The sequence below is a fragment of the Schistocerca serialis genome, chromosome 4 (assembly GCF_023864345.2).
Source record: "Schistocerca serialis cubense isolate TAMUIC-IGC-003099 chromosome 4, iqSchSeri2.2, whole genome shotgun sequence".
In the NCBI taxonomy this organism is placed as follows: Eukaryota; Metazoa; Arthropoda; class Insecta; order Orthoptera; family Acrididae; genus Schistocerca; species Schistocerca serialis.
Window position 1 is genome coordinate 12544848 of NC_064641.1, and position 27489 is coordinate 12572336.

The 27489-nt window shown below is 41.0% G+C and overlaps 1 protein-coding gene across 1 annotated transcript in view; it reads right to left on the reverse strand.

Moving 5' to 3' along the window:
- LOC126473704 (intraflagellar transport protein 172 homolog) overlaps window positions 1–27489 on the reverse strand; it is a 358573-nt gene that overhangs the window by 197407 nt on the left and 133677 nt on the right. Inside the window, exons 13-14 of the mRNA XM_050100944.1 lie at window positions 18132–18275; window positions 4854–5142 (exon numbers count right to left, since the gene is read on the reverse strand). Of these exons, the coding sequence (XP_049956901.1) occupies window positions 4854–5142; window positions 18132–18275 (433 nt within the window). The remainder of the gene's footprint in view (window positions 1–4853; window positions 5143–18131; window positions 18276–27489) is intronic.

A 27489-nucleotide genomic window follows, 5' to 3' on the forward strand; every position in this document is an offset into this window, starting at 1 on the left:
GAGACTGGATTTCTGGAATGGGTCACTGTGGCAAGGTTTGCACATAGATGTATCTGTCATCTGGCGGAGCCCTCCCGCCAGGTGATCCTTCCAGTTCAAAACAACAGTGGTGGAACCTATGAATGCATGCAGCATCATAAGTTCAGGATCAATTTTTAGATGGTGGGCTGCAGTTCTTTCTGTGAATGTAATGTTAGTTAGCATCTTGAGGGATTTGGGGGATGATGGTGAGGCAAGGTTCAAGGTGAAGAAATTCTTGAAAGTTAAAAGGGGGGTGTTTGAGTGCAGTGGTGGTGGATCATGGTTGGATGGAGGAGTGAACTGAGTCAGGCAGGGTTCAACATTGGTCTTTGGTTGAGTCTGACTGGTAGCGTTGGTGGCGAAAAAGTGTTCCAACTGTAGAGAATGGGAGAAGGTCTTCAACAAGTTCTGCATGATTAAATTTGGGAGTGGGGCAAAAGGTGAGGCCTTTCGAAAGGATTGATATTTTTGTGGGGCTAAGGCTTCTGTAGGAAAGGACTGTGTTTTGGGTCTGTTTAGGTTCTGGATTCTAAGTGGTGGTGAGAGGGAGTTTTGGAGGGTGGGGTAAATGTCGTAGGTTTGCGAGGCAGCATTTGTCAGCGATGAGGAGACATGGGAAGAGGTTTGGAGTTGTTGTAGAGATGGTGGACAATGGTACTCCAAAGTGGGTGTGGGAAGTGAGCAGGGTGGAGTTATCTGAGGTGGCATTATGCATGTCACTCTAATTCCTGGAGGGCAAGAGTTTCAATGTGTATTGTGGGTGACAGGAATTTGGGATTGCATGGCAGGAGAATTTTATGGATGGAGAGCAGGTGCTGCAAGAAGGTTTTGGCTTGGTTGATATGGTTTTGCAGGACTATGTTGCTGAGGGCTAAGGATTGGCAGAATCTGAACAGATAGATGTCATAGTGGAAGAAGAGGTGGCAGCCGGAGATAGTTAATTTGATGATAAGGCCATCTGGGGGGGATTGCATGAGGCAAGCAACAACGCAAGAGCAATATGTTTGTTCGGACATGTCCGAAAGAACAGATACCGTCTCAGTATATTAAAGTTAAGGCTCACCGGCCACTTGACCATCTTCTTCTTCTGTGCGAATGCACAAACAGTGCCCGAACTCTTATGGGAATCAGCAACACGCCGCGAATAATGAGTATAATGGGTGGGGGCACTACGAATGTAGTGCAGGACAATACGTTGAGAATGTGGGTTTCGCAGGAGGCATGCCAGAGATAAATCCCTGCAGTCGCGCTATCCTCTGTGTCCTTGGTGGCTCAGATGGATAGAGCGTCTGCCATGTAAGCAGGGTTCGAGTCCCAGTTGGGGCACACATTTTCATCTGTCCCTGTTGACATATGTCAATGCCTGTAAGCAGCTATGGGTGTTCATTTCATTGCCATTTTTATATTTTGTCATGACAGCACTACATTATTTGTAAAAATGAATTTACACAGATGGAATCCATAATGGTAACCCAAAATACCCTGTCGTAGAATGTGCGTAGCATAACAATATTTGTATCTGTGGCACCTGTTGCCCCACACAATTAATTTGAACTGCCCTCCCTGCCCCAACACCTCAAAAGTTGAAGGCTGGAATTTGCTCTAAGGCATACACAGGATGTATCACAATTAATGGTGTAAACACATTCAGTTGAAAGTACTCAATACTAGAAGCAAAAAAGTCTCAGTAAACATAGGGTCGAAAATTCATACCCTAAGAGCTACGAGCAATTTTTCATCTTCGATAGTGTGAAGCAAACCTCTTCTACTGAAAGCTCTTTGCTTTCCATATTTTGGGGAATGGTAATGTGGACCAAAACAAGAAAAAAATGACCAGCTCTAAAATGCATACCTTAAAAGCTATGAGCATGTACTTATCTTCGCTACTTGGAAACACAACTCTTCTAATGAACAATTGCTCATAACTTTTAAGGTATGGATTTTAGAGCAAATGTTTACTGGACATTTTTTCCTTGTTTTGGTCCATACTGCTACTTCCCAAAATGTTGAAAGAAAAAAGCTTGCAGTAGATTTGCCTCACAGTATCAAAGATGAAAAATTGCTAGTAGCTCTTAAGGTATGTATTTTCGACCCTATATTTACTGAGACTTTCAACTGTATGCATATGTCATTAATTATGATACATCCTGTATTTGTTCACAGCATCAATCCAGCAGTTACCTGAAGTACTGTTTAATTTTATTGTCAACATCCCTTCCATCCTTCAGCACCCAACTCTTACCCATTTTTCAATGCTTTTGCCCTTAATTTATTAAAATATTCCATCACGTCCCGTTACAAAAAACTATCAGGACAATTGAACAACTCCAAATGTATACTAACAGACAAATACATCTGTAGGTTTTAATAACAAATAACTGTAGTTAAAATGATATGTTGTAGTTGTGCCTGCAAAGACTATAAATATTTATTCACATATATTTATTTTCCATTTATATCTCCCTTTCACATTTTGCAGCTTCTACTGTCTTTATTTTTATTGACTGCTCCTTCTTCACCGTTTACTTCCTTTTTTTCTTTTCTGTAGCTGCCCATTTCTCTAACATCTGTGGTACTCCTTTCAGTTTATTCTTTCCTTATTCAGCATAAAGAAACTATTCTCCTTGTCACATCTAAAGTTCCAGAAAGTACTGACTACTGAAAACTTTGCATTGGTGATTTTTCTCCTACTGTCTACTGCTACAGCTTTCTCGCCTGCAGTTCTTGGCAACTTTCTCATTTTGTTAGAAAAGTCACATAGGTAAGCGGATACTTGATCAATGAAGTGGAAAGAATAATAAGAGCAAGTGGAAAGAATAATAAAAGTGTGTCTTGAAGTGTGATGAGCTCAGTATATTCTAGGTAAGTGCTCCTTTCTTTCTTGTAATCGACCATCAGCATGAATCCTGTTGTAAATGTGATTATTTACGTAACAACTAATACCACATTTAAACTATAATTATGGCTAGTTCCAACAAGATTCATTGAATAAAATTATCTTATTGGCAGATGAACCTTTCACCGAATTGTGACTCACAATTATTGAAATCATCTTCATATTCTTCTGGTGATAAAAATACACTAAAAACCTCTTTTATAATAAAATAAATAATGCTTTATTTGAATAAGCATGTGTTTTAAATTTTAAACTATTAGTTTCATTACTAACAGCTTATAATATTGATTCTCATTAGCCAGAAAATTTGTTCGTAATATGCTCAGTCCACATCAAATTCAAGAGTTCTGAAATTCTAAATAGTGCTTTTCTATAAACCTGTATAAAATTGTCAGTTCCAACACTGATATAAATTTCAAGCCCTGATTTTTCTTAACAGTTAGTTAACAATGAACGCAAGGATAGATTGCTATTCACCACGAAAATGACACACTGAGTTGCAGACAGGCACAATGAAAAGTCCATTAATCATTTAGCTTTTGACCATAGCTTTCTTCAGAATAGAAAATGCACACACACATTTGCATAAGCAGGCACATCTGACAGACATATGAGCGATATGTCTGGCAACTCTGACCTGGACTTTCCATGGTCCGACTTTGCCTACCAGTTCCACAGATCATAATTGTGATCTCTCGATATTATTTCAGACACATCAGTTAATTTACATGTAGTACACAGCCTTTACTCAAGAGTGTTTTGCAGCTGCAAGCCAGAATAAAATCTTCTTGATTTCCAAGCTGCATCATTTCAAATTAAATTCTTAAGCTTTCAGCAGTAGTTCCTTTCACTGTCTCCAGCTGACTGTCAAGATTGGCTCAGCGATCTACTTACTTAGGCAAGGTGGCAATGTCTATAATCTTCCAGAGGAAGGAGGAAATGACTCATGCACATGAAGGTGAGTTGAGCATTTTTAGTAGCTCTGTTCTGCTGCTGGACAGAATGATGTGAGGTGGCGCATGGAGCATGCGACACTTACAGGGAAGTGGAAGTTTAAAATGTTGTACTATCCCATCAACTCACCTGATGTCATCTAGTCCTGCAACGGTCTGTAACTGTTAGAAGCTATCTAACTCTCCTTCTTACGCATGCATCATTTTGCCTTTCATCTTCAAGCTTCTGGAAGCTGCTGCCTTATCAATATCTACATCAACGTTTACATCTGTACTCTTCCAACTACTATGATGCATATGACAGATGGTATATCCCATTGCACCAGTTATTAGAGTTTCTTTCCATTCCATTCAAATATACAGCTCAGGAAGAACGAGTGTTTAATGTCTGTGGGTGTTTGGTGTAACACAAACTGAACACCAGCCAACCCTGTCAGCCAGTAATTTTAACCAGAAGATGGTGGCAGAGACAGATGACAAAAGCCTAAGAATTTCATCTGTAATCTCACAGCTTGAAAGCAGAGCTGATTTTATTCTACAAGGCTACATGTTGACCAATTACACAACTGCTCTTATACATTAATCTTTAGCTACCTTTAATCTTTTTTCATATAATTTATACTTTCCTCTATTTGCAATCTCAGATTCACACGCACACACATCCATGCGCGCCCACACACACACACACACACACACACACACACACACACACACACACACACATTATAGTATTAGACATATAAGATGATCCCTGGCTGAATAAATAAATAGTTATGTACTTCAACTTACAATTATTGCTTTGATCACTGATACATATGAATGACTTATGACTTTGTTAAGACGTACTAGAGGCAATGATTAGGAAATATCCACCAGACTGCAGATGCAGATGGCAAATGACAGTTTAGGACATAAATCACTAATCACATTTCAGAGTATTTTGTTTTATGTTATTGTTGATCATATACAAAGGGAGTATTTACCATACTCTTTGGCATAGTTTTCAGCTGTTGTTATGGTTTCCTTGAGGAAATGACTGCATGCCACATCACCTAATGCTGCATAGCATCTTTGTGCTATTTTTAAATTATTCTCAGCAACTGCTATATTGGCAAGATTTGTCCACATTCCTTCAGCTTCTGGTTTATCTCCCAAGTTTTCTAAAAATGTAATGGCTCTTATAAAGTTATTATCATGCAAGGCAGTCCCAAATTCAACGAGTCCCTCATCAAGTTCATAACCAAGCTGATGACTACCTTCTTGCACAACAACCTGAAACATATTACAAAAATATCCAATGCAAGGTACTAAAACCTCTAACACAAATTACAACACATCTGTATGTACAACTATCATCAAAATAAAACTACATGCAAATATACAGGGTGATTAAAAAAAAAGAACAGATTTCCAATGTTTATTACATACAAACTGTGAAAGGCAGAAAAATACTGAATGTCACTGGATAGAGGAAGGTTAAAAGTTTTATGTTCGCACAGATGCTACAATGTACACTCAATACGAGCACCATGCATTGCTCAGGAAACATCAAAATGGTAATCCATTTCATTCCACACATGAATCAACAGGACCCTGTTGATTGAATTGACAGCTTCAACTAATTTGCTTCTTCAGACCTTGAAGAGTAGCTGCCATAGGTGGGGCAAAGACTCTTGTCTTTTACACCTACATCTACATCTACGTGATTACTCTGCTGTTCACAATAAAGTACCTGGCAGAGAGTTCAATAAACCACCTTCAAGCTGTCTCTCTATCGTTCCACTCTTGAACGGCGTGCAGGAAAAATGAGCACTTCTGTGCGAGCCCTGATTTCTCTTATTTTATCATGATGATCATTTCTCCCTATGTAGGTGGGTGCCAACAAAATGTTTTTGCAATCGGAGGAGAAAACTGGTGATTGAAATTTCATGAGAAGATCCCGTCGCAACGAAAAATGCCTTTGATTTAATTATTACCACTCCAATTCATGTATCATGTCTGTGACACTATCTCCCCTACTTCACGATAATACAAAACGAGCTACCCTACTTTATACTTTTTCAATGTCATCCGTCAGTCCCACCTGATGCAGATCCCACACCGCACAGCAATACTCCAGAATAGGGCGGACAAGTGTGGTGTAAGCAGTCTCTTTAGTAGACCTGTTGCACCTTCTAAGTGTTCTGCCAATGAATCTCAGTCTTTGGTTTTCTCTACCCACAATATTATCTATGTGATCGTTCCAATTTAGGTTATTTGCAATTGTAATCCCTAAGTATTTAGCTGAATTTACAGCCTTTGGATTTGTGTGACTTATCGCATAATCAAAATTTAGCTGATTTCTTTTAGTACTCATGTGAATAACTTCACACTTTTCCTTGTTGTTGTTGTGGTCTTCAGTCCTGAGACTGGTTTGATGCAGCTCTCCATGCTACTCTATCCTGTGCAAGCTTTTTCATCTCCCAGTACCTACTGCAACCTACATCCTTCTGAATCTGCTTAGTGTATTCATCTCTTGATCTCCCCCTACGATTTTTACCCTCCACGCTGCCCTCCAATACTAAATTGGTGATCCCTTGATGCCTCAGAACATGTCCTACCAACCGATCCCTTCTTCTGGTCAAGTTGTGCCACAAACTTCTCTTCTCCCCAATCCTATTCAATACTTCCTCATTAGTTATGTGATCTACCCATCTAATCTTCAGCATTCTTTTCCTTATTCAGGGTCAATTGCCACAATTCGCACTACACAGATATCTTACCTACATCATTTTGCATTTAGTTTTGGTCATTTGATGACTTTACAAGACAGTATATGAAAGCATTATCTACAAACAATCTAAGATGGCTACTGAGATTGTCTCCTATGTCGTTAATATAGATCAGGAACAATAGAGGGTCTATAACACTTCCTTGGGGAACGCCGGATATTATTTCAGTTTTACTCTACGACTTTCCACCTATTACTACAAACTGTGACCTTTCTGACAGGAAATCATGAATCCAGTCGCACAACTGAGATGATATTCCATAGGCACGCACTTTGGTTACTAGACGCTTGTGAGGATTGGTGTCGAAAGCCTCCAGGAAATCTAAAAATATGTAATCAATTTGACATCCCCTGTCGATAGCACTCATTACTTCATGAGCATAAAGAGGTAGTTGTGTTTTGCAAGAAAGATATTTTCTGAATCCGTGCTGACTACAGGTTAATAAATTATTTTCTTCGAGGTACTTCATAATGTTTGAATACAGTATATGTTCCACAACCCTACTACAAGTTGATGTTAGTGATATGGGCCTGTAAGTCAATGGATTACTCCTACTTCCCTTTTTGGGTATTGGTGTGACTTGAGCAGTTTCCCAGTCTTTATGTACAGATCTTTCTGTGAGGGAGCAGTTGTATATAATTTCTAAATATGAAGCTATTGTATCAGCATACTCTGAGAGGAACCTGACTGGTATACAATCTGGACTGGAAGCCTTGCTTTTATTAAGTGATTTGAGCTGCTTTGCGACACCGAGGATATCTATCTCTATGTTTCTCATCTTGGCACTTGTTCTTGACTGGAATTCAGGAATATTTACTTCATCTTCTTTGGTGAAGGAGTTTCGGAAAAATGTGTATAGTAACTCTGCTTTAGTGGCAGTGTCATCAGTGACTTCACCGTTGTTATCGTGCAGTGAAGGTATTGATTGCACCTTGTCAAAGGGGTGCTTTATGTGTGACCAGAAACTCTTCGGGTTTTCTGTCAGATTTCGAGACAGAGTTTCATTGTGGAAATTACTGAAAGCATCTTGGATTGAAGTTGTTGTTATTGTTGTTGTGGTCTTCTGAGACTGGTTTGATACAGCTCTCCATGCTACTCTATCCTGTGCAAGCTTCTTCATCTCCCATCCTTCTTAATCTGCTTAGTGTATTCATCTCTTGGTCTCCCTCTACGATTTTTACCCTCCACGCTGCCCTCCAATGCTAAATTTGTGATCCCCTGATGCCTCAGAATATGTCCTACCAACCGGTCCCTTCTTCTTGTCAAGTTGTGCCACAAACTCCTCTTCTCCCCAATTCTATTCAATACCTCCTCATTAGTTATGTGATCTACCCATCTAATCTTCAGCATTCTTCTGTAGCACCACATTTCGAAAGCTTCTATTCTCTTCTTGTCCAAACTATTTATCGTCCATGTTTCACTTCCATACATGGCTACACTCCATACAAATACTTTCAGAAATGACTTCCTGACACTTAAATCTACACTCGATGTTAACAAATTTCTCTTTTTCAGAAACGCTTTCCTTGCCATTGCCAGTCTACATTTTATATCCTCTGTACTTCGACCATCATCAGCTATTTTGCTCCCCAAACAGTAAAACTCCTTTACTGCTTTAAGTGTCTCATTTCCTAATCTAATTCCCTCAGCATCACCAGACTTAATTTGACTACAGTCCATGATTCTCGTTTTGCTTTTGTTGATGTTCATCTTATATCCTCCTTTCAAGAGACTGTCCATTCCATTCAATTGCCCTTCCAAGTCCTTTGCTGTCTCTGACAGAATTACAATGTCATCGGCGAACCTCAAAGTTTTTATTTCTTCTCCATGGATTTTAATACCTACACCAAATTTTTCTTTTTGTTTCCTTTACTGCTTGTTCAATATTGAAGTACACACTATATTTCGAACTTCTGCAAAACTTTGCTAATCTTGGAGATTTTGCATTCTTTTAAATTTGGCATGCTTTTCTTGCTGCTTCTGCAACACCGACCTGACCCGTTCTGTGTACCAAGGGGGATCAGTACCATCACTTATTAATTTATGTGGTATATATCTCTCAACTGCTGCTTTGAAATCATTCCACAACTTTTCTACGCTTACAAGATCAAATCGGAAGGAGCGCAGACTGTCTCTTAAAAAGGCGTTAATAGCATTTTTATCAGCTTTTTTAAGTAGATGTACTTTGCGATTCTTTTTTATGGTTGTAGGAGTTACAGTATTCAGCCTAGCGGCAACTACCTTGTGGTCTCTAATACCTGTATTCATCACAATACTCACTATTGGTCAAGGATTATTTGTTGCTAAGACGTCAAGTACGCTTTTGCAACCATTTACGCTTTGAGTGGGCTCATGAACTAATTTTTCAAAATGATTTTCTGAGAAAGCATTCAGTACAATTTCGGATGACGTTTTATGCCTGCCACCAGCTTTAAATGTATAATTTTTCCAGCATACTGAGGGTAGATTAAAGTCACCACCGACTATGATTGTATGAGAGGGGTACCTATTTGAAATGAGACTCAAGTTTTCTTTGAACTATTCAGCAACTACATCTTCTGAGTCAGGGGTCGGTAAAATGACCCAGTTAATAGTTTAGTCCAATTGTCAAGTATAACCTCTACCCATACTATTTCACAGGAACTATCTACTTCAATTTCACTAGAAGGTAAACTACTTCTGACAGCAATATATACTCCACCACCAATTTTATTTAATCTATCCTTTCTGAACACTGTTAGATCATTAGAAAAAATTTCTGCTGAGCTTATTTCCAGCTTTAGCCAGCTTTCTGTACCTATAACTATTTGAGCTTCAGTGTTTTCTATTAGGGCTTGGAGCTCAGGTTCTTTCCCAATGCAGCTACAACAATTTACAACTACAATGCCGATTGTTTCTACAACTAACTTACTGTGTTTTACCTACCCCCTTTCAGACAGACGACGTTTCTGGGTTCCACGAGGCCCTCTAACCGAAAAAAAACTGCCCAGCCACATCCACACAGCCCCCGCTACCTGTGTAGCTGCTTTCTGTGTGTAGTGGACTCTGACCTATTAAGCGGAACCCTGAAACGCACCATCCGATGATGCAAGTCAAGGCTGCAGCCTACATTGTCAAAGAACCATCTGAGCCTCTGATTCAGACCCTCCACTCGGCTCTGCACCAAAGGACCACAGTCAGTTCTATTGGCGGTGCTGCAGATGGTGAGCTCTGCCCACAGAAAAAAACCACAAGGTTAGAGGTCTGGTGACCTTGTAGGCCAAAAAGAATGAACAAGATCTTGTTGTCCACCTCTTCCAATCCACAGTTGTTGGATGGTATTGTTAAGATAACACCACACCTCATGGGGAAAGTGAGGTGGGGTGGTATCATGCATAATAATAACATAATTGAAATGTTCGTGAAGTTGAGGAAACAACTAGTTTTGCAGCACTTCCACATATGACAGTTGTGTCACAGTTTCCTCCGCAAAAAGGAAAGGTGTATAAACCATTTAGAACATAAACAGCACAAAACACATCCAGCTTCAGTGAATCTCTTTCATCTTAGACAACGATGCCAGGATTTTGTGAACCCCAGATTCTTACATTACTGTAGTTTACTTTACCGAACAGATGAGATGCCAACTCGTCCGAAAAGATGAGTTATACAGAATGAGTGACCTCTATCATATCCTGGAGAATTGAAATGCAAAATTCATCATTTCTGTTATGGTCACTGGGACGCAATTGCTGCAATAACTGCAACTTGTAGGGCTCCTTGTGCAGATGTCATTTCAGAACATGCCACACTATTGTTTCAGGAAAATAAAGTTCCTGGCCTGCCTGCCTTATGGAACTCTGTGGCTTCCATGTGAACACATCTCAAATACACTCAGCTTTTTCAACGAACATGCATGGCTCTTCCATTTGTGTATGCAACCAACTTCCAAGAACTTTGTATGTCACTCTCAAATCAGCTTGTGCAGAGGCAGCTTCTTGCTGAACCGATGGCAGAATGCACACTGCACTTCAACAGTGGATTGACTTCACACAAATTCCAACCAACAAAATGATTTCTCTTGTTGTGTAGTCACCATGTTGCTATATGCAAACAATCGCACAACTGTGTCAAAATTTTGAGCCTTCCTCTATCCACTGGCGTGGGCAATGTATCTTTATCTCTTATAGTTTGCTTGTAAGATCAACTGAAAACTGTTGTTACTTTTTGAATCACCATGCAGATAGAAAAAATTTCTACACTACTGGAAAATAGGAAAAAGAACATATTGAACCCAGTAACTAAGGCATGTCATAGTTGTTTGGGACACTACGAAAGGACAATTAATGCACTGATTAAACTCACAACACTGCAGACAAACCATGAACTACTTTATTAGGCTTGGAATGTTGCATGCCTCTCAGCAATCTTTCAACTCCAGAGCCAGTAGCAGCCAGTTTGCCCTGGCATAGATTAGATTAGATTAGATTAATACTAGTTCCATGGATCATGAATACGATATTTCGTAATGATGTGGAACGAGTCAAATTGTCCAATACATGACATAATTAAGTTAATTTAACAACATACTTAAGTTAATATAATAAATTTTTTTAATTTTTGTGTTTTTTTAATTTTTTATTTTTTTATAATTTTTTTCTTAATTTATATCTAAAAATTCCTCTATGGAGTAGAAGGAGTTGCCATTCAGAAATTCTTTTAATTTCTTCTTAAATACTTGTTGGTTATCTGCCAGACTTTTGATACTATTTGGTAAGTGACCAAAGACTTTAGTGGCAGTATAATTCACCCCTTTCTGTGCCAAAGTTAGATTTAATCTTGAATAGTGAAGATCATCCTTTCTCCTAGTATTGTAGTTATGCACACTGCTATTACTTTTGAATTGGGTTTGGTTGTTAATAACAAATTTCATAAGAGAGTATATACACTGAGAAGCTACTGTGAATATCCCTAGATCCTTAAATAAATGTCTGCAGGATGATCTTGGGTGGACTCCAGCTATTATTCTGATTACACGCTTTTGTGCAATAAATACTTTATTCCTCAGTGATGAATTACCCCAAAATATGATACCATATGAAAGCAATGAGTGAAAATAGGCGTAGTAAGCTAATTTACTAAGATGTTTATCACCAAAATTTGCAATGACCCTTATTGCATAAGTAGCTGAACTCAAACGTTTCAGCAGATCATCAATGTGTTTCTTCCAATTTAATCTCTCATCAATGGACACACCTAAAAATTTGGAATATTCTACCTTAGCTATATGCTTCTGATTAAGGCCTATATTTATTAATGGCGTCATACCATTCACTGTACAGAACTGTATGTACTGTGTCTTATCAAAATTCAGTGAGAGTCCGTTTACAAGCAACCACTTAGTAATTTTCTGAAAGACAGTATTGACAATTTCATCGGTTAATTCTTGTTTGTCAGGTGTGATTACTATACTTGTATCATCAGCAAAGAGAACTAACTTTGCCTCTTCATGAATATAGAATGGCAAGTCATTAATATATATTAAGAACAACAAAGGACCCAAGACTGACTCTTGTGGAACCCCATTCTTGATAGTTCCCCAATTTGAGGAATGTGCTGATCTTTGCATATTATGAGAACTGCTTATTTCAACTTTCTGCACTCGTCCAGTTAGGTACGAATTGAACCATTTGTGCACTGTCTCACTCATGCCACAATATTTGAGCTTGTCTAGCAGAATTTCATGATTTACACAATCAAAAGCCTTTGAGAGATCACAAAAAATCCCAATGGGTGGTGTACGGTTATTCAGATCATTCAAAATTTGATTGGTGAAGGCATATATGGCATTTTCTGTTGAAAAACCTTTCTGGAAACCAAACTGACATTTTGTTAGTACTTCATTTTACAGATATGTGAAGCTACTCTTGAATACATTACTTTCTCAAAAATTTTGGATAAAGCTGTTAGAAGGGAGATTGGACGGTAATTGTTGACATCAGATCTATCCCCCTTTTTATGCAAAGGTATAACAATAGCATATTTCAGTCTATCAGGGAAAATGCCCTGTTCCAGAGAGCTATTACACAGGTGGCTGAGAATCTTACTTATCTGTTGAGAACAAGCTTTTAATATTTTGCTGGAAATGCCATCAATTCCATGTGAGTTTTTGCTTTTAAGCAAGTTTATTATTTTCCTAATTTCAGAGGGAGAAGTGGGTGAGAATTCAATTGTATCAAATTGCATAGGTATGGCCTCTTCCATTAACAGCCTAGCATCTTCTAATGAACACCTGGATCCTACTATATCCACAACATTTAGAAAATGATTATTAAAAATATTTTCAACTTCTGACTTTTTGTTCGTAAAGTTTTCATTCAATTTGATGGTAACACTGTCTTCCTGTGCTCTTGGTTGACCTGTTTCTCTTTTAATAATATTCCAAATTGTTTTAATTTTATTATCAGAGTTGCTGATTTCAGACATGATACACATACTTCTGGATTTTTTAATAACTTTTCTTAATATAACACAGTAGTTTTTATAATGTTTGATAGTTTCAGGGTCACTACTCTTTCTTGCTGTCAGATACATTTCCCTTTTCCGGTTACAAGATATTTTTATACCCTTAGTAAGCCATAGTTTGTTACAAGGTTTCTTACAAGTATATTTAACTATTTTCTTGGGAAAGCAGTTTTCAAATGCATTTACAAAAATGTCATGAAATAAATTATATTTTAAATTGGCATCAGGTTCACGGTACACCTCATCCCAGTCTAACTGCCGTAGGCTTTCCCTGAAATTTGCAATTGTTAAATCGTTGATTGAACGTACTACTTTGGAGGACTGTTTAGTACTGCTGAATGGAGCTATGTCATATATTGTAACTAGCTGTGCACCATGATCAGAAAGGCCATTCTCAACAGGCTGAGCATTTATCTGGTTAAACTTATCTTGGTCTATAAAGAGGTTATCTATCAGTGAGCTGTTATCCTTTACCACCCGAATAGGAAAATCAATAACAGGTGTCAAATTGAAAGAACTGAGTAATACTTCAAGGTCATTTTTCCTATTACCCTCTTTCAGAGAATCTACATTGAAGTCCCCACAAATAATAATTTGCTTCCCCCTGTCTGACAGATAGCACAACAAGGAGTCCAGATTTTTCAGAAATAGATGAAAATTTCCTGATGGGGACCTATATATAAATGTGCCTTTATTTAGTTTAAGCTCACAGGCACATGCTTCTATATGTTTCTCTACACAAAACTTTTTTGTTTCTGTACTTTTTGCACAATGATAACTTTTGACATATATGGCAACTCCTCCTTTCTCCTTTCTCTCATTACATGTGCAGAGAGCTTATATCCACTTACATTTACCTTATCCATATCAGTAACAATGTGATGCTCAGACAGGCATAGTATATCTATTTCATTCTCAACTTCTAAATCTTCTAAAAAAACCAGAAGCTCATCTATTTTATTCTTTAAACTCCCAATATTTTGATGAAATATACTTACATTATTTTTAATTATACTTTTATGAGAACCTTTCCTTATTCTAACATTTGCAGTACACTCCTGTCTGAGTTTCTCATTGTGCTTAGGCCTAGTTCCTATACCAGTGGTCACATGGTGTTCAGAGAGGCAGATTATGTCAACTGGGTTGGGTGACTTTAATTCATCAATGCAATTACCTAGGACTGAGATACAACTTGGTGGAGATAAAATTTCTGGTGATTGGTGAAAATTTATAATTGACAGCTGTGATTGGTGATCCAATGTGCTAGAATTGTGCTGTTTAATTTCTTTCCTAAACTGAAGATTTGTTTCAATCCTGACCTCTCGTAGAACTTGACATCTTTCTGTCTTACCTATCCTAAAAAAGGTGCTGCTCCAACACCTGTAACCACTGGTATTTTACCATTCATGGCAGTGCCTCCCCCCCTTAAATTTCCTGCTATTACCCCAGCCAGTTTCCCCTTCCCTTTCCTGTTGAGATGTAGGCCGTGCCTGGTATAGTCCCACCTACTGAGAGAATCAACAGGAACCACACCAATATGAGCCCCCGCACCTGACCCAAGCAGCCGTTCCAACTCCAAATTAACTCTCCCAACAGAAGAGTTCAAATGAGGTCGGTCATGGCCGGTCATGGCTCTGTCTTTGTCTGCAACATTGTTAGCATGCAGTAACAGTTTGGACATCAACCAATTATGCAACTGGCGGAGTCTGTGTGAGGGCACATAGTGGGTCTATGTGAGGCTGGGTGGTCATACCACAGAACTGCACTTCACATAAGATGAAAAGTCTCCCCAGTGCATTCATGTCATCACCAATGGTCAGCAGGAGGTGCACATGACCATCAGCCTGGGTCTGGACAGTGGTGATGCACAAATTCACACCAAGATCATTGCATCTTATGAAGTCAAACAATGGAAAGTCCAGGTTGGAATATCAACAATTATGGAAAGGACAGACTTGCGTAAAGATGACATGCAGAGTTGCAGACAGGCACAACAAAAAGACTGCTTACAGCCAAAACCGTCATCAGAAAAGAAAAACATGCATGCATTCACACAAACAAGCTCACCTCACAAACATATGACCTCTGATCTCTGGCTGCTCAGGCCAGACTTAAACTGCAATGTGTCAAATGGGAACAACAATCCATAGTGCAGTGGGGAATGGGGAGAGATAGCAGCGTACAAGTGAGAGAAGAGAAACAATGCTGCCTGGCAGTGCATGCAGGGACTATGGGTGGCAGACAGGACTACCTGGTATAGCATCAAGTGGCTGTGGGAAAGGGAGGGAAGGGAAAAAGGGAGCACACAGGTGAGGAATAGAGGAGGGGAAAAGGTTAGTGGGTGCATTGGCAGAGAGCAATGCACAGTAAGTGTGAGGAGATATGAGTTGGGAAGAGCTGATATGCCAGAGGGGGTGAAAACAGCTGGGTGGTGGATGTGGAGACAGTAGGTTACCATAGGTTGAAGGTGGAAAATTTTGAGGGCAGAGAAGGTGTTGTGCAGATAACTCCCATTTGCACAGTTCAGAAAAGCTAGGTGTAGAGGGAAGGATCCAGATGGCCCAATTTGTGAAGCAGCCAATGAAATCAAGCAGGTTATGTTCAGTTGCTTGTTGTAGAACAGGGTGGTCTACTTTGCTCTTGGCCACAGTTTGGCTGTGGCCGTTCATCCTGGTGGACCGCTGGTTGGTAGTCATACCAATATAAAAAGCTGAACAAAGACTGCAGCAGAGCTGTTGTATGATGTGGTTGCTTTCACAGGTGGGGAAATCTCTGATGGGGTAGGATAAGACTGTGACACAACTGGAATATGAAGTGCTGATTGGGTAGTTGGGCAGGTCCTGCACCTGGGTATTCCACAGGTATATGATCCCTGTGGCAAGGGCGTTGGATTGGGAGTGGTGTAGGGATGGGTTTGGATGTTGTTGAGGTTGGGTGAGCAATGGAACACCATTTAGAAGGGGTGGAAACAATGTTGGGTAGGTTGCACCCCTGTTCAGGACATAACAATATATAATCAAATCCCTCACAAAGGATTTGGTTCATTTGTTCCAGTCTAGGGCCATACTGGATGACAAGGGGGGGGGGGGGGGGTGGGTGTTACTTCTGTAGCTAGTTCTTGGAAGTGGTGGGAGGATTGGGGGCATGTGGCAATATGGCACAGGAAATCTGCATGTGAATTAATAGTGCCTGTCTGTGAAGACCATCTACCAAAGCAGCCATGTTGTCTACCAGCTCCCAACCAGCTATCCACCAGGATGAATGGCCACTGCCAAACTGTGGACAAGAGTAAAGTGGACTACACTGTTGTACAACATGCAGCTGAACATAACAGGTTTGATTTCAGTGGCTGTTTATCAACATAGGCCATCTGGGTTCTTCCCTCCACCACCAGCTTTTCTGAACTATACAGATGGCAATTATCCTTATAAATCATTCCGGCCTCGACCTACTGTAACCTATTGCCCCTACACCCCAACATCATGTAGTCCACCTCCAGTGATGTTGCCACAGGCACTTATGGAAGAGCGAATGGAGACTTCTTGTCTCCAGGGATGAGAGTTGTTTCTGCGTTGGAGCCAATGATGGTCATACCCATGTGTGGCATCAGGCAGGTGAGTGCCAATGTCTGAAGTTTATACGACAGAAGCACCAGGGATAACACCTGGCAGGTGTGGGGAGTCATATCTTACAATGGCCATTCTTCTCTGATGATCATAGAGGGAACATTGAACAGTGCATAGCACATACAAAACACCATTCAACCCATTGCCTACTGCTCATGCACCAAGATGATGTGGTTTTTCACTATGACAATGCATGTCCCCTTATACCCTGTGCCACCCAGTGTTCTCTCCAAGGTTTACATCAACTGCCCTGGCCAGAACAATTCCCAGATCTGTCTCCCAATGAGTATGTCTGGCACTGGATGAAATGTTATCTTGCAGACAGCCAAGAGATCTGGCCCAGTTGAGGCAACAGGTGGAAACTGCATGGCAGACCATTCCACAAGACTACATCCATCACCTCCATGATCCTCTCCATGGGAGAGTTGCAACCTGCATTGCTGAAAATGGAAGGTATACAGAGTACTAGAGTCGACATTTCATACATCCTTTCGACTGTACTCAGATGTTTATGGCTCTGTAGGTATGATCGTTTGCTATAAATGTCCTCAAGATTTTGTCAATAAAATTTCCCTCTGCTGGGTCAATGAAATCTTGGTGTTCTTTTCCCAGTAGTGTACTTACTAAGCAACAGTTGCAGAGACAGGCAAAGAAATAAAATCAGAAAAATGCTAGTAAAGAAGGGTCTTGAGTAACTCTTGCAACTAACAATTAGTTTCATTTCCTTCAACCTCTTCCCCTTTTTTAACAACTCAAGAATCCTCTGGTTACGAAAATTAGATTTTATCTATCTGCCCTGCTACTTGTTAAGCTAAATATATCAGTCAGATACAAAACACTAACGCAATTGGCTAATGTCAATCCAATTTACAATATTTTCTTTAAGATTCCTACATTTTCCATTGTTTGGCAAAATATTTTTGTGCAGAAGTAAATTTTTAATAAATTAACAGATATTAATGTTATACCAGTGCCACAAAAAATATTAATTTCTGCATAGAGTCACCTGTACAAAAACTGAACTGTGTGGCTTCCAACAAATTAGTGCCTGAAATGTAGTTCTGCATTTTATCCCTACCATCCCACAAAGTGAAAACTTTGAATGTGAGCATCTGTGCCCCCCCCCCCCCCCCCCCCCCCATCCCCATACATACAGTATTTTCTGCTATTCAAGTTGTCACCTTAAAGCTGTTCAAATTACCAGAATTTGAAGCACCTCACACTACATTAAGAATTACTTTACTTGCTTTATGTTTATTATGTTTTTGTTGTACATGCATGAGATATCTAGATTACAATACTTGGCATCATAAATAGAAAAGATGAAAGTACAAATAGCCTTCCTTCTGCTGTAACAAACCTCTGTTTTTCCATCCATCCTGACAATTTCAACAATTTCTCCTTTTATTGTAATTAGTGTGACTTGTTCTGGAACATCAATGTTGTACCAAATACACATGTTGTTTCTAGACTGGGCTACAACAACATCGCTATCCACGACCCACTGAAAACAATTGAAAGATGTATGAACAAACAAAAGAATATCCAGTAACATAAAATAGAATAATTTTTGCATGGTTTATGCATGTTCTGTACCAGTAAGGTATGCTTAGAATGTAGTTCACAGGACCAAGGCAAAAAAATGTGAAATGGAAGGAAGTACATGTAATAATTACTTTTGCAGTAACTTAACTTCAACTTCATGGTTTCTATCTATTTATTCTGTCAGTGCTCAAAGCTTTAAAAATTTTATATCATACTGTTTACTCAGTGTATCCAATACAGCCATCATTTTTTTCCTACAGGGCAACACAACAAGCCACCTTTAGATTGGCTCTTGTTTTTATATCCTTCACAAACACCCCTGCTCAGATTACTGATCACCCACTCCATATTTTAGATCTGAAGATGGCATAATTTGCCTGATATTGGTCATAGCAACAACAACTTATTATATTGACTATGTTTTGTTTGCAAAACATAAGAGATACTGTCTTTTTCACTTCACCTGCAGACACTTATGGTGATGTTTCTGGACAAGCCGGAAAATCACCAACATCAAGATTATTGGTTATTGAGAACTCCTGTTGTACATTGATAATACAGGCCTAGGGTAAAATAGTAGTCTGAATGACAAGGAAATCTGGTGCACATTTAGTGTCTTGTTGGAGGATCTCCTATGAAATGTGGAAGCAATGTGGACTGTATATGCTGGAGTCAGCTGCAGTTTAGTGACTGCAGTTATACTGACTGTTACCTGGGCTTGAGCCCAATTTCTTTCATCAGCTGGCTGAAATGGTCAAGACAGCTAACCTCCTCTGCGATCAATTAAGGGGGGCAATTTAAATGAGAGATTTCATCAATTATATGATGATCTTGGATGCCAATTCTTGACTTGTGTTATACAAACCACCTAATGATATGTGGCAAAATCCCACCTTATTAGATGTACCTCATCCTGGAATTTATATATATATGGGACTTTAACAGCCACCATGAAATGTGGGGTTACAGAACAAATGATCCAAATGGACAACCTCTTACAGCCTGGATCGAAAATCACCACCACCACCTCTCATATGATGCAAGGGACTTGAAAATCTTTCACTCTGCCTCATGGCAGACTAATACAAACCATGATCTCTGTATTTTAACAACTGATCAACAACACAACCCAGTAATCCACAGAAAGAAGGTGTTATAAGCTTTCCCTCACAGCCAACACAGACGGGTGCTTGTAGCTATCAGAATTTAAACTCCTCTAACCAGATCTGTCCAAAAACCAAGGTGGAACTTCAACAAAGTCAATTGGACGTCTTATGTGAAGGAATTTGATGGAAATCTCCACTGGATCCCAGGGACATTAGAAAATTACGTGCACTTTGTTGGTGTCATTATAGGAGCAGCAAAATGCAATATACCACGTGGTTTCAGGAAGGAATATGTGCCCTGCTGGAACAAGGAGATGGAAGAGCTTTGCAAGAAATACGAAGCCCATGGTGACCCACAGGCAGGCAACAAGGTACTCCAGTCTCTTAACAGATAAAGGAAAGAAAGATGATTAACAACTACCAAAGAATTGGACTTCACCCACTCAAGCCGCAAAAGCATGGTCCCAGCTCAGGCAACTAGGGGCAGCAACACCAAAAATAAGACAGGAACCACAGATCACCCCATCGCGGATTGCACAACACGTCAAGTCACAAGCACACAATGTACCTCTGGACAGCAGCAACACAAAAAGTTTACAAGAAGAGCTCAAAAATATAGATGGCACACTCGATGAAAGGTCACCCTTCAGCTCTCCTTTTAGTGACAGCGAAGCTGAGAAAGCCATAAGATGCCTAAAGTTAAGGTAAGCAGCAGGTCTAGATGGAGTGTTCCCAGAATTTATCATCCACCTTGGCAGAAAAGGAAGAACATGGCTACGGAGATTCTTTATAGACTGGTTGTGCAATGGTCAGATACCAGCAGATTTTAAGATAGCAAAAACTCTAGCAATCCTCAAACCAGGAAAACCGAAAGACGATCCCTCAAGCTATTGTCCAATTCCCCTTCTCAGTGTCAGCTACAAACTACTGGAACGGCTAATTTACAATAGGATCTACCAAACAGTTGACAACAAAGTGCCACCCTACCAAGCAGGCTTCAGGTAAAACCAGAGCTGCTGTGAGCAGGTATTGGCGCTCACTTCATGTATCGAAGTTGGTTTCCAGAAAGTGCTGAAAACTTCAGTAGCATTTGTAGATGTAACTGCTGTTTACAACACCGTGTGGCTGGACTAATGTTAAAGCTAAAGCAAACTGTTCCATGCCTAAGACTAACAACACTGCTGTCCAACATGCTGAAAAACCGATATTTCTGAGTTTGTCTTCATGATAAAACGAGCAAGTCATATAAACTTAAGAACGGCCTACCACAATAATCTGTCCTGGCCCCACTATTGCTCAACCTGTACAGAAACTATACCTAGGAAGTTCTGCTATGCTGACAATATCGCCATTGCATATCAAAGCAAGCACCTAGAGGAGAGAGAAATGTGCTCACATGAGACTTTAGAGTACTTGATGACTATTACAGAAACTGGAGATTGTGCCCTAACCCTACAAAAACTGAAGTGACAGCTTTCCACTTCAACAACCGATTAGCAAACCAGCCACTAAACATCACCTTCTGTAACAAATCAGTTAAAAACAACCCTCATCCTATGTATCTTGGAATCACACTGGACCGATCACTTATGTACAGGATTCACCTCACATCACTAGCAGAAAAGTTACAGACCAGGAACAACATTAACCGGGAACTAGCTGGAACTTCCTGGGGTGCACAAGCTGACACTCTCCGTACAGTGCCCTTATCTCTCGTATATCTTGTGGCTGAATATTGCACACCAGTCTGGTACAGGAGTGTGCATGTCAGTAAGGTTGATATCCAGCTCAATGACACCACGAGAATTGTAACGGGCACCCTGAGATCAACCCCATTACCTTGGCAGTCTGCTCTCAGTAGCATTGCCCAACCACATTTGGGACGACAAGAAGCAGTGGCCTGCGAATGGGAAAAGATTAATAACGTAAAGCTTTCCCAAACGCTACCCGCCTAGGAAATGCTGCTCAATCCACCCTGCACGCATCTCAAATCGAAAACCTTTCTGGACGGCTCGAGAACCCAAACCATTCGAGATCAAAAATGTGTGGAAAGAGAAATGGAAAAACAACACCAGCGTACTTCGCCGTGGCCTCGAAGACCCTACATGCATACCAGGCTTCCAACTACCTAGAAGAACCTGGTGTGTGCTCAACAGAATCTGATGTGGACATGGAAGAACTATGTCCTTCACATACATATTGGGACTCTCAGACTCCCCAATGTGTGACTGTGGAGCAGCAGAACAGTCTGTTGAATACATTGTAGAGGAATGTTCCAATAGATGTTTTAGTGGAGGCTGGAATGACATAATCAACACCTCACCAACAGCACTGGATTGGATAGACTCTCTAGATATCAGTCTGTGATATAATTAGTGACCATAACGCTTATACATTCATTTTGTTACATATAAATATTGTATTGTGTAAATATCGTTGAAAACTGCACGTGTATTTCCATATGATAATTAATTAAATAATAACTTGTGTCAGGTGGAGAAGTATAGAGCCCTCCAAATATATCACATGTGCACTTCACAAAGCATGTCTGTCTTTGGTTAGGAGAGGACGTTTGGAATATATGTGTGGTTCTTTCAGAATGGAGAATGTCCTCTGTAAGCCTGACAAGCACTTACGTGTGGTATCCTCAGAAATTTGAGTAGATAACATGTATTAATTGCAGTGGATTAAATACGGAACACAATACGAAATGTGAACCTGGTATTAGATAACTAGAAGGGTTTTCCGGACAATGTCATAAAATTACTGTCACTTATTTGTGAAAGTAATGCACACCCAGTTTAAAAAAAAAAAGCTGGCTTAAGGCATAAATAAGTTACAGTAAATTCTAAATGGCATAAATAAATAAAAACACTTGATGCCAACGCCAAGAGTAAATTTATTATAATAAATCACAATCTGTAGCTGAAATCTGAATGGTGAAAAAAAAAAAAAAAAAAAAAAAAAACGAAGACAGAAAATACAGGCAAAGGACAATAAGCAAAAACTGTTCAATGAATTTTAATGCAAAATCTGAATTGTCTGAGAAGATAAAGTGATTTTGGATCTACCAAAAGTTGGACAGTGGCTCAAAACAAACTCTCTAGCTCATTGATCATGCTGGTGTCAAAATGGAAGATGATAAGAAGAAAACTAAAGTATTCATTTCTGTCTTCTGATTTGTGTCAATGAAGATAACAAAATAGCATTTCAATCATTGGATGGATGCATAACAGATATTGAGATAAATTATAGTAGAATTGAAAAACAAGCAAATTCGTTAAAAGAGGGGAAGCCAGTAGATATGATAGGGTACTTGTTAAATTCTTTATCAGATACGCATGAGAACTGTCCCATCTTCCGGCAGCTATTGAACACGGATCTCTGAAACAATGGAACCACCTTTAATTCAAAAAAGGCAATCCCATTCAGATTCTTTTGGGGAAGGTAGAACATTATTTATTTATTTCTATCTTCTGATGATTACCGTAGTGATCTCGGACAAGTCACTTCACTCAAATGAAAATAAGAGTATTACTTGATGGAGATTTTAAACACTTCATAATATATATATACTGCTCACAGAAACAGATTTATCGAGGAAGAGTACCATAAATAAACTGAATGATGATAAAGCAGATGTTGGACTGAAGTTCATTGGTCAAATGCTAAAGAATTTTATTCATCCTTGAAGGAAGATACTTAGAAATTGCAGCCTGATTCATTCTTCAATATATATATATATATATATATATAAAAAACAAAGAAGATGTGACTTACCAAACGAAAGCGCTGGCAGGTCGATAGACACACTAGCAAACACAAACATACACACAAAATTCTAGCTTTCGCAACCAACGGCTGCTTCATCAGGAAAGAGGGAAGGAGAGGGAAAGACGAAAGGATGTGGGTTTTAAGGGAGAGGGGAAGGAGTCATTCCAATCCCGGAAGCGGAAAGACTTACCTTAGGGGGAAAAAAAGGACAGGTATACACTTGCACACACACACATATCCATCCGCACATACACAGACACAAGCAGACATTCGTAAAGGTAAAGAGTTTGGGCAGAGATGTCAGTCGAGGCGGAAGTACAAAGGCAAAGATGTTGTTGAATGACAGGTGAGGTATGAGCGGCGGCCCATTGAAATTAGCGGAGATTGAGGCCTGGCGGATAACGAGAAGAGAGGATATACTGAAGGGCAAGTTCCCATCTCCGCGAGTTCTTGGTGTTAGTGGGAAGTATCCAGATAACCCGGACGGTGTAACACTGTGCCAAGATGTGCTGGCCGTGCACCAAGGCATGTTTAGCCACAGGGTGATCCTCATTACCAACAAACACTGTCTGCCTGTGTCCATTCATGCGAATGGACAGTTTGTTGCTGGTCATTCCCACATAGAAAGCTTCACAGTGAAGGCAGGTCAGTTGGTAAATCACGTAGGTGCTTTCACACGTGGCTCTGCCTTTGATCGTGTACACCTTCCGGGTTACAGGACTGGAGTAGGTGGTGGTGGGAGGGTGCATGGGACAGGTTTTACACCGGGGGCGGTTACAAGGGTAGGAGCCAGAGGGTAGGGAAGGTGGTTTGGGGAGTTCATAGGAATGAACTAAGAGGTTACGAAGGTTAGGTGGACGGCGGAAAGACACTCTTGGTGGAGTGGGAAGGATTTCATGAAGGATGGATCTCATTACAGGGCAGGATTTGAGGAAGTCATATCCCTGCTGGAGAGCCACATTCAGAGTCTGATCCAGTCCCGGAAAGTATCCTGTCACAAGTGGGGCACTTCTGTGGTTCTTCTGTGGGAGGTTCTGGATTTGAGAGGATGAGGAAGTGGCTCTGGTTATTTGCTTCTGTACCAGGTCGGGAGGGTAGTTGCGGGATGCGAAAGCTGTTGTCAGGTTGTTGGTGTAATGCTTCAGGGATTCCGGACTGGAGCAGATTTGTTTGCCACGAAGACCTAGGCTGTAGGGAAGGGACCGTTTGATGTGGAATGGGTGGCAGCTGTCATAATGGACGTACTGTTGCTTGTTGGTGGGTTTGATGTGGACGGACGTATGAAGCTGGCCATTGGACAGGTGGAGGTCAACGTCAAGGAAAGTGGCATGGGATTTGGAGTAGGACCAGGTGAATCTGATGGAACCAAAGGAGTTGAGGTTGGAGAGGAAATTCTGGAGTTCTTCTTCACTGTGAGTCCAGATCATGAAGATGTCATAAATAAATCTGTACGAAACTTTGGGTTGGCAGGCCTGGGTAACCAAGAAGGCTTCCTCTAAGCGACCCATGAATAGGTTGGCGTACGAAGGGGCCATCCTGGTACCAATGGCTGTTCCCTTTAGTTGTTGGTATATCTGGTCTTCAAAAGTGAAGAAGTTGTGGGTCAGGATGAAGCTGGCTAAGGTAATGAGGAAAGAGGTTTTAGGTAGGGTGGCAGGTGATCGGCGTGAAAGGAAGTGCTCCATCGCAGCGAGGCCCTGGACGTGCAGGATATTTGTGTATAAGGAAGTGGCATCAATGGTTACAAGGATGGTTTCCGGGGGTAACGGATTGGGTAAGGATTCCAGGCGTTCGAGAAAGTGGTTGGTGTCTTTGATGAAGGATGGAAGACTGAATGTAATGAGTTGAAGGTGTTGATCTACGTAGGCAGAGATACGTTCTGTGGAGGCTTGGTAACCAGCTACAATGGGACGGCCGGGATGATTGGGTTTGTGAATTTTAGGAAGAATGTAGAAGTTAGGGGTGCGGGGTGTCGGTGGGGTCAGGAGGTTGATATAGTCAGGTGAAAGGTTTTGTAGGGGGCCTAAGGTTCTGAGGATTCCTTGAAGCTCCACCTGGACATCAGGAATGGGATTACCATGGCAAACTTTGTATGCAGTGTTGTCTGAAAGCTGACGCAGTCCCTCAGCCACATAGTCCCGACGATCAAGTACCATGGTCGTGGAACCCTTGTCCGCCGGAAGAATGACGATGGACCGGTCAGCCTTCAGATCACGGATAGCCTGGGCTTCAGCAGTGGTGATGTTGGGAGTAGGATTAAGATTTTTTAAGAAGGATTGCGGGGCAAGGCTGGAAGTCAGAAATTCCTGGAAGGTTTGGAGAGGGTGATTTTGAGGAAGAGGAGGTGGGTCCCGCTGTGACGGAGGACGGAACTGTTGCAGGCAGGGTTCAATTTGGATAGTGTCTTGGGGAGTTGGACCGTTAGGAGTAGGATTAGGATCATTTTTCTTCGTGGCAAAGTGATATTTCCAGATCTCCAGTTGCTTTCTAGTTCACCTTTATCTCTCGCCATATATTTTTATTTTCATTTTCATTTCAGCCTCATGTTACACTTTCCACCTTCTAATACCATGTCACCCTAACAACATCCCCACAACGACCCCATTAAATTTTATTTACATTCCCTCCGCAAACATGCCTTCGCCCTAGCCAGATTACACTCCCATATTTTATTTTATCAGGCTTGTCTGACATTTGGCATTACCCCCAAAGGCCTCACACTTAAAGTTCCCATCTCTGGCTGTAACCCTTCTTTCCATCAGTCCCTATACCAGTTCCAAACTGAACAATCCATTGCCCTCACCCACCTAATCCTTCACCTACACATCAACTCAGTCAATGAACACACCCGTCAACTCCTATCCTTAATAAAAGTCCTCAGTCTTTCCTCTCCCACATCCACACCGGCTGTTCAGAGCATCCTCCTACACGCCAACCGCAAATTAGAACAGCATGCCACCCTCCACCTCAAATAACTATCCAATCTCCTGGTTTCCCACCTCCGGAAAGGCAACTCACTCACCCTTCACAACCTTTCCAGCAAACCTCAACCTCCTCTCATTGCACACAGACCCAGTCTCTCCCATCTACTCAATCTCCCACTTACAGCTCCACTCCCCCCAAAACCTCAAAATTCCAATCAACACAATCTGGAACCACAACACCCTAATTCAGTAGTTAATCTTTCCTCCAAACCTCTCTCGCAATCCGAAACCTCTGTCCTATCCAAAGGCCTCACCTTCAGCCCCACTCCCAGATTCAACCAAACAGCCCTTGTCAAAGATTTACTGTCCTACACCCGTACTCTCTGCTGGATATATCACTTTGCCATGAAGAAAAATGATCCTAATCCTACTCCTAATGGTCCAACTCCCCAAGACACTATCCAAATTGAACCCTGCCTGGAACAGATCCGTCCTCCGTCACAGCGGGACCCACCTCCTCTTCCTCAAAATCACCCTCTCCAAACTTTCCAGGAATTTCTGACTTCCAGCCTTGCCTCTCAATCCTTCTCAAAAAATCTTAATCCTACTCCCAACATCACCACTGCTGAAGCCCAGGCTATCCGTGATCTGAAGGCTGACCGATCCATCGTCATTCTTCCGGCGGACAGGGGTTCCACGACCGTGGTACTTGATCGTCGGGAGTATGTGGCTGAGGGACTGCGTCAGCTTTCAGACAACACTACATACAAAGTTTGCCAAGGTAATCCCATTCCTGATGTCCAGGCGGAGCTTCAAGGAATCCTCAGAACCTTAGGCCCCCTACAAAACCTTTCACCTGACTCCATCAACCTCCTGACCCCACCGACACCCCGCACCCCTACCTTCTACCTTCTTCCTAAAATTCACAAACCCAATCATCCTGGCCGTCCCATTGCAGCTGGCTACCAAGCCCCCACAGAACGTATCTCTGCCTACGTAGATCAACACCTTCAACCCATTACGTGCAGTCTCCCATCCTTCATCAAAGACACCAACCACTTTCTCGAACGCCTGGAATCCCTACCCAGTCTGTTACCCCTGGAAACCATCCTTGTAACCATTGATGCCACTTCCTTATACACAAATATCCCGCACGTCCAGGGCCTCACTGCGGTGGAGCACTTCCTTTCACGCCGATCACCTGCCACCCTACCGAAAACCTCTTACCTCATTTCCTTAGCCAGCTTCATCCTGACCCACAACTTCTTCACTTTCGAAGGCCAGACATACCAACAATGAAGGGGAACAGCCATGGGTATCAGGATGGCCCCCTCGTACGCCAACCTATTCATGGGTCGCTTAGAGGAAG